This window comes from Piliocolobus tephrosceles, chromosome 1, assembly GCF_002776525.5.
Source record: "Piliocolobus tephrosceles isolate RC106 chromosome 1, ASM277652v3, whole genome shotgun sequence".
Classification (NCBI taxonomy): domain Eukaryota; kingdom Metazoa; phylum Chordata; class Mammalia; order Primates; family Cercopithecidae; genus Piliocolobus; species Piliocolobus tephrosceles.
Window position 1 is genome coordinate 26,473,616 of NC_045434.1, and position 8,923 is coordinate 26,482,538.

Genomic DNA, 8,923 nt, shown 5'->3' on the forward strand with positions numbered 1-8,923 from the left:
CTAGAATGGAGTGAAGTGGTGTGATCACAACTCACTGCAACTTCAAACTCCCAGCTAAACAGTCCTCCCATCTCAGCCTAGTGAGCAGCTGTGACTACAGGCTTGTGCCACCATACCCCACTACTTTTTATTTTTTATTTTTTGTGAGGTGGAATTTCACTATGTTATCCAGGCTGGTCTCCTGGGCTCAACTGATCCTCCCACCGTGGCCTCCAAAATGCTGGGATTACAGGCATGACCACAATGTCTGGCCCCAGTAAGCTTTTAAGGCCATTAATGTGAGGAACAGTGTGCCTTACACTATTTTATCAGCTAGGGCTTTGCATAGAGTAGGAGTTTAGTAAACATGGTTGATGGGTTAATCAACATGTGAAAGTATTCAGAGCCACCAAAAACAGATATTATGTCTATTCTCATCAACAATCAAAACTGAGTAAACAGCCATTTTCTAATACAGGAAACCACAAAACACTGAATGGTAACATTAAAAAATTCCCCCAGCAGGAGCCAACCCATTTTTTCATTCCCGATCCAAGTTAGCAAACTGCGAAAGATAGGAAGCACTAATGAGTGGAAATTTGAGTAGAAGCATTTCTTATGAAGGCTATCTTGACTGGATCACATTTTTAATGCTGTTGGAGGTATCATATGTGTGTGTTTATGCTAATCCTCCACTTCAGACAACACATAGTCAAGGATCCTACAAAGTGTTACAATCAAGTGTCTGTTGGCAGCTGAAGGTCCCAGCATTGTTCTCTTACACTAGGGAGAAGACATCCCAGGTACAATTACTCCCACTTTGATGCTACAGAGGAGTTGCTGAACTTTGTGTCATTAATCTCTCTTCGTTAGATCCCAACCCTGTTTAAATCCCACTCTCTGCCTACTCTAGGTCTTCACCACTTTACTAGATCATAGTTGGAGAAAATCTACAAAACCTTGCTCCCTTTAAATTTAAACAGGCCTCCCTTTAAATTTAGAATTGCTAACTTCAAGCGGGCCCTTATATGACAGTATGCCTGTCAGTCATACTACATTTCCCCAATTCCATTCATGTGACTGCTCCATACCATTCCCACTCTCTTCATACCGCTATTATCTCTTCCCCACCCTCATTTTTAACTGATGACCTTGTTTCCTTTTTCTCTGAGAAAATAGAAGCCATCAGAAGAGAGCTTCCACGATCTCCTACTGCCTTATCTAGCCCTGTACCACACACTTTGCATTTCCTCTCATTACCGTGGATGTACTGCCTATCTGTGCTTCTATCTAAGGCTAATCCTTCTACTTCAGTTTTGAATATTATCAGCTCTTACCAACTGAAGGCCATTGCTCTAGCAATCTTCTCACTGTCTCATTTTCTTCCATCAAGTTTTCCTTGTCTTCAATTAACAGAGTAGCTCCTAAAGGAAAAGAAAAAACGTCTTCTTTTTCTGCAGGATCAGTCCATCACCACACACACAGGCTGTTTTATGTTGTTGCCCAGCTGAAGAGATGGTTCTCCAGATCCCACTTCTCCTTCCACTTGTCACCTCAGTTCTCTACTTCTTTTTGCTGATAAACTACTCTAACTAGTTACATATTATTTCTGTCCCCCGGTCCCCTCCCTCAGTTGTTTTGAACATAATCATTTATATCATTTATCATTTTCACTCCAATTGCTCAACCAAAATCTGCTTTTTTTTTTGAAATGGAGTCTCACTCTGTCACCTAGGCTGGAGTGCAGTGGCATGATCTCGGCTCACTCCAACCTCTGCCTCATGGGTTCAAGTGATGCCCCTGCCTCAGCCTCCTGAATAGCTGGGATTATATGCATGCACCACCATACCTGGCTAATTGTTTTGTGTGTGTGTTTTTTTTTAAAGACAGAGTCTTGCTGTGTCACCCAGGCTAGACTGCAGTGGCACAATCTCAGCTCACTGGAACCTCCGCCTCCCGGGTTCAAGCGATTCTCCTGCTTCAGCCTCCCAAGTAGCTGGGACTACAGGCATGCACAACCATGCCAGGCTAATTTTTTTGTATTTTTAGTACAGACCAGGTTTCACCATGTTGATCAGGCTGGTCTCGAACTCCTGACCTCAAATGATCTGTCCACCTGGGCCTCCCAAAGTGCTGGGATTACAGGCTTGAGCCACTGTGCCGGGGTATTTTGTGTTTTTATTAAAGACAGAGTTTCACCATGTTGTCCAGGCTGGTCTCAAACTCCTGACCCCAAGTGATCCGCCCGCCTCAGCCCCTCAAAGTGCTGGGATTACAGGAGTGAGCTACCATGCCTGGCCATAGAACTGCCCTTTATTAATATGACCGTTGGCCTGCACATTGTCAAGTCCAGTGGCATTCATCTTACTCAGCCAAACTACAGCATTTGACACTGTCCGTCTCTCCTGTCTGTTTCCAGGACACTGGCCTGGCTTTCTTTTTACCTCTTTTATATGCTCTTCCAGTCTCAGGCTCCTTTGGGGATTTGGAGGTATATTGCATTTTGCTATTCAATGAATAATGACAGGTAATGACCACTTAAGACATCAAGTGGTCAGTTCCTTTACTAGGATAAAAATGATTTTCTTCCCAACATGGGGCATATTCCATTTCCAATCTGACTGTTCTGTGTAATTCTTTGTATTCCTTGGCAACTCCCTTTATATCAGTTGATCTACTGTGCAGGAAATTGGACAGACATTTGCACTGGTATAACCAAATATAGTTGAACTTTTGACTCTTAGCTGAAACCACCAAAAATAATTTCTGTAGGAGACTGAGAAGTCTAGAAGTAGGTTTTTCAGAATTAGTAAATATAAATCAAGGATACACAGGTAGATTTGAATTTCAGATAACCAACAAATCCTTTTTTAGTATTGTTTGGACGAACGGAGGCAAGATGGTGCACTTCCGGGTTCTTCTTCAATATCAAAACACTGATTAGTCAGAGATAATAACTGTTTCCTAAGATGAAGCATCTTTCTCATCCATTCTTCTGACTTACTCAAAAATGCCTCGTACTTTTTAACACATTCATCTGTAAAGTGCGTCATAGCTTTGGTTGCATGGTAATACAGTTTTTGCTTATCAAATTTGTGGATTTGTTCTTCATTATAAGCTAGTCTACGTTCTGCTTTGTCTTTTTTGAACTGATAGTAAATCTCTGTCATGCAATTTAACAGGACTTGTAGTTTTTCCACATTTCTATCTTTTGGATGAGTGCCTTCTTGATGTGCCCATGCATCTGCCAGCGATCCACCTGGAGATAATCTGCTGTCAATATCCTGAAGACTGGTTTCTATTGTTCCCTGAGACCTGGAAAGTCTCAACAATTTGGTGTGTATGTCTGAAATTTCACCTAACTCTGCCGCTTCAAGGTTGATCTTCATTAACTTTTCATATACTTTCACAGTTTTTTCAATGTTTCTGATACAGAAATCCAATGTGATCACAACTTCTGACTTTTTGTGAACAGTTTCATTGTAATCATCTTTAATTAATTCAATCAGCCATCGTATCCCCTTTCGCATTAATTCCTGATAAAGCAGTAAGGTACTGGCAATTCTGCAGGCATAACACACAACCCCTGTTATTGCCTTAGCCATGCTAGCATCCCCATCTAAATCATAACGTGGATGTACTTTAGGGAGGGAAATTTTTTCATATATTAATCCTATGGTATTCAGAGGTTCCCGGCTTACTACAAATATGGGGTTTTCCTCAGTAGTTTTAGGGAAATGCTGTGCCAGTCTTCCAGGTTCTAAGACTAAGCGTCGCCCTTCATAGATAAGTTCTTGATTTGAAGAAAGAATTTTGGTTTGTTTATATACCAGTTCATGAAATATAGTAGCAGTATTATAGCTATGAACATAAATCTTATGAGCTGTCATTTGTTGTAGCGAAAAAACATGAATTATCATTCGGTGAAGTATATCACTAGTTTCTGCAAAAAACTGGTCAAAACCCCAACACTTTTCCTGATCTGCTTCAAGGATGTTTGCAAGAACAGGGGTAAGTAGAACCTGAAGACCCCGAGAAAGACTGCAAGAAACAGGCATGTCTCCACTCCAGTCAATTGGTCCATTTTCTGCCTTTTGTACTCCAGATATTGCACCAGAAGGCTTTCCTGTAATTATTTTATACATCACTTCTTTATTCCTACGAGGCCCTTCAAAGGGTCTAAATGGCAGTGATCCAGTAGCTGCATGGTAAAATGTTACCCCAATGCTCCAAAGATCAACTGTTGCTCCATATTTCTTCTGATGATCTTTTCTTAGCACTGCTCTCTCATACATATCAGGGTGCAAATATTCTTCTGTGCCATACAGAGAAACAAACTGCTCATCATCTTCTAATTCTCTAGCTGCACCAAAATCTGTGAGTTTGTACACAGACTGTCCATCTTCCCCTATAACACGCATGATATTTCCTGGCTTGATATCACGGTGCACTATGCCATTCTCTCGAAGATGATTCATTCCACCCACCACATCTCGCAAAACAATTAAGAATTCAGATTCTGGTAGTCCATAGGCATTAGAAGGCTCTTCTAAAACAGTGTATAAACTCCCACATGGGCAAAATTCCATAATAAGTACTTTATGTCTTGTTGTTGTCTCCTCTTCAATAGCAAATAATTTGACAATATTTTTGTGATTGAGTTTTTTCAACACTTCAAATTCTCTCATTTGAACATCCACTGGACGAAGGAAGCTTATGTTATTAAATACTTTGATAGCAAATAAATCACCAGTTTTCTTTAAAAAAAAGAGAGAAATGTTTTATTTATTCATAATATTGTAAAAGAGATTAAAAGGTAGCATTAAAACTAGTTATTACAACTTATTTTCTTATAGAATATCGTGCATCTTTTAGGCACAGGGAATCTGTACTAGGACTCTTGACTTTTCTAAAAAGTTAAAATGAATCAATTAACTGCTCAACATTTCTTTCAAATTACACCTTTTGGAATTTAGAAATGTATATTTTATTTCATATCATAAAGCTTTCATGAGGATACAGTGGGGCAAAAATCGTCATACATCGGAAGATAAAAGCTATAATAATATCAAAAGCAAAATCATCTTTCAGAGAGGAAATAGAAAGTGAAACTCACAAGGGCTTCTCCAAGGCTTAATAATTTTAAACAAATCAAAGCAGGACAGAGAGACTGAGCACTGTATTCCACCTATGAGATTTTTATTAAGAATATCAAAGTAATGCAATTAACTTTTCAGAATTATTTTGTAGCTAGGACAATGTTGGGGAGGGGAGTGGGGAAAGCAGGAGTTGCAGAGCGAGGCTAAAGCAGACTTCCTGGTTGGATTCTACCCCTGCTGCCCTGGGTTACTTTCTGCAACTCTACCTAGATGACCAGGGCAGGCTGTTCCTTCACAGACCCTCTCTAGACGATTTAAGGCATTTATTTCTTCTTCTCTACTGATGTATCACAGCATCCCACTCTCACTCTTTCATGACCTACTGAAATAGATCACACACAAAATTACAAAGCACAGCTGTAGTTGGGAGGGAATCTTAGAGGTTCTAAACACACGCTTACATTTCAGGTAAATAAACATCATATTCGTATGTTCTTCTTATTAACCTTCCTTTAAGATTCTCTTTCAGATCCTCTCACTTCCTTCCAGTCACTCTAATGAGCAAGCCTCTCCCTCGTGGCCAGTCCAGATCTTGAGTTTAGCCTTACATTTTCCCCCATTCATCCAAGATTGAACTTCCGTAGAGCACGCAGGAAAATCCTTTTCTCTTTGAGCCTGGGTTTCAAGCACATTTCACGGCTAAAGACATTTCATGACTCTCTATCAGGACCTCTGTACTGTTCCTGCTTTGGAGCCTTCTTTATACTTTCCACAGATTCACCACTTGGAGCTATCATCCTCCTCTCTCACTCCAGAATCGCATGATCCTTTTCTTAAGGCCATTTAACTGCTTCATAATCCTATGTGATTCCCCTCACCCTGGTCACACAAAATGCACAAACTGATATATATTCTTTCCAGAGGAAAATGAAAGATGAAAGAGCCAATGATCATTTTCAGACATATGAAAAGAGAAGAATTTAACTATAGTTCAGTTCCACTCTTTTTCCCTTAGTTCAGCAAGGGTAAAGACACTGCCAAATCTATGTATCACCCAACAGAGTGATTTTTCTTAAGCTGAGACAGACCTAAAACTCAGTCTAAAACTAGGAGAAACCTAACAGAGGAGCAAGCAGGGAAAATAATACAATTTTGCAATATACCCACTGACCTCACGGTCATTATTCTCCAAACTTGTGTAGACTATATCATGCCTGTGAGATTATCGGGATATAGGTGGAAACGTACCATTTTCCCTTTATTCACCTACACAGTCATCTATTATTTACTAAGTTAAAGTGTATACAAATAATAGAGAAACATATATATATTCTATATATGTGTGTGTGTGTGTGTATATATATCCATATGTGCAGATCAACACATCTGTCAACTCTCTTCCCTTCAACTTCACCGTGAATATACACATCCACACTCATACATTAGTAACTAAAAGCAATTTAATGAAAAAGAGATTAAGTAGGTAATATACTTTGAATGACGAGTAATACATGTAAGAATTTGGTCATTCTAAGAAATAATATAAAAGGGTTAATATCATGGTAAAAAATCCTTAAATAGTTAAAGGGAAGCAGGATTTTTTGGAGGATATAGTCCTCAACATTTGAAATTGCCATCATTAAGAACAAACATGGTTTCTCAAAGCACCTTCCTAGGAAAACTGTTGGGGACTAAATATTAGACTGGGCCTTGGCCATCTTTTTCGTGTGTGTGTGTGTGTTTCTAGTAGAGACAGGGTTTTGCCATGTTGCCCAGGCTGGTCTCAAAACTCCTAGACACAAGCGATCCACCTGTCTTGGCCTCCCAAAGTGCCAGGATTATAGGTGTGAGCCATTATGTCCGACGTGGCAATCTTTTAATTAATTCTTATATTTCTCAAATCCTCATTTTAGATTTCCACACTATAATGGGTAAATATTTGTTTCTTTTGGAGAGCTTCAGGTTGTCTTGGGGTAGTCTAATCAGTCTTCATTCATTCACTTATTCTTTCATTCAGCAAACATTTATAGAGTGCATACTATGTGTAGTCATTTGCATGAAGCACAGAGTATTTAAGTAAGGAAAGAGGAGCAGGATATGTGATGTATCTTCTAGTGCCAGGCCCTTTCAATATGTCTCATCCAGTCTCTATCACTATTGACTATCTCTCATCCCATCAGCTTCCAATTTACTTCCTTTCTAATCCATCCTGCTACTAAACTCGAAACTGTGTCCAGGGACTGCACATTAGCTTAGTTACATTCACTAGGTCTGCCACAGTGCCTGACACATACCAACTGATAATTAAAAGTTTGTTAACTTGGACTACAGGAAGATAAGATGATCAGATGTGTTCTCAATGCTAAATTCTGAGTCACTAGTCATTTTCTCCTTGGTATAAAACAAAAGCAATTTCTAGGATGGGGTACCCAGGATCGATCACAAGTAATCTGAGTAAGAATCCAGAGCTTGTGGATAATTCTAGATACAGGGGGAGGAAAGCTAAAAGTTGTCCGTATGGTACTTCTGATTCATTCTCTATGAGCCATAAAGGTTGTTTATAGTCAATATTCTCTCCCCAGAGGAAACAGCCCCTCCCCGATGTATGCTTATCTCATCGTCACTGACAGAACTGACTAGCAGTCTCAAGAATACAGGAAAAGAGGAAGCAATTCCTCTCTACTAAAACTTTAGGGCCCTATTTCTGAAAATAAGGATTTAGGAAGCTCCAAACATCATTTAGCTCCAAAACAAATTCATGGCACTGCAAAATTAGTTATTATTTGTATTATAAATGAACTGTGTACTCCATTTTTCCAGCTTCTTTCCCAGAATAGACTCTTTTTCCAGCATCTTTCCCAGAATAGGAAGTTTAATTATCTTCGATTTCTTCATTTTAAATTATTTTAACTATTTTTAATTTCATCCTCCACATGGATTCTGACACAAAATCCTTTTTGGTTCTTGAAGTGCCTCTGGGAATAATCTTATTTTATTCCCACTTCCACTACCAGGTTCTGATGACCTTATACGAAAATATGGTCTTTTCAACCTGGGCTCCTAGTTGAGAATCTCATTTTACTCCCATCTGCTTTGTAGCATGCTGTTTTAGTGGGAGTACTTACCCTTACCAGAGCCTATCAGAAACACCTGTGAGTTCCCCTCCAACTACACATCTGCCTCCCTACCATCCAAAATGCCACATCAAATGCTACCTCAACTCATTACACTGAACTTCTGTCAGTGAAATCACTCTCTACCATAGGGGAGCTGCAGTAATCTTTCCCAGTCCATTTTCAACCAATCTGTTTCCTTCCACTCACTAACACTTAACCTCTGCCACCACTGAGTAGATAGTTCACTGCCTGACACAGCTATGCCTTAAATAACCACAAAAATCATTAAAACAATTTCTTCAGACAAAGGGATCAAAATCACCAAGTCACACATTTTAGCGTAAGCATGCATCTTAGAACAAAATACATACAGTGATAAAAGGTCTTCAAAGTTTTCTCTGTACCAACCTTATGTCTTCCACGAAAGACATTTGCAGTAGCTCCTTGGCCTAAAATATCAGATAAAAGCCACAGATGATTAGAAGTGCTCTGCATCTTGGCTGGATCAGGCAATCCTCTTGCGATACCAGCCGGGTCTCCGCCGCGCCACCGCCGGCGGGCTCCCACGGCCTCCTCGAGCCCCAGGACACTTCCGGCTTCGCAAGCCCTGGCTTGGGAGAGCCTTGCAGGACGGAGACGTCCGCCTGAAGGTAATCTCCACTTTGGCTCCATGAGCCTCCACTCTGTCTCTGCTGGTTCCAAAGGACGCTTTGAAGCCAGGCAGAGATC

At 40.1% G+C, this 8,923-nt stretch overlaps 1 protein-coding gene across 1 annotated transcript; it reads right to left on the reverse strand.

Moving 5' to 3' along the window:
* Positions 1-2,849: 2,849 nt before the first annotated feature.
* Positions 2,850-8,799, reverse strand: LOC111539247 (serine/threonine-protein kinase TBK1-like). The gene is made up of 2 exons (XM_026447955.1): positions 8,603-8,799; positions 2,850-4,736 (listed from the first exon to the last, which is right to left on the reverse strand). The coding sequence occupies exons 1-2, from the start codon at positions 8,687-8,689 to the stop codon at positions 2,850-2,852; spliced, it is 1,974 nt and encodes a 657-aa protein (XP_026303740.1). The 5' UTR covers positions 8,690-8,799.
* Between the last annotated feature and the right edge of the window lie 124 nt (positions 8,800-8,923).

Excerpts from the sequence above, each read along its gene's own strand:
- LOC111539247 (XM_026447955.1), bottom strand. The coding sequence starts at position 8,689 with ATGCAGAGCACTTCTAATCATCTGTGGCTTTTATCTGATATTTTAGGC. Across the intron at positions 4,737-8,602 it reads TCTTTCGTGGAAGACATAAG|AAAACTGGTGATTTATTTGC; the intron begins GTTGGTACAGAG and ends TTTTTTTTAAAG.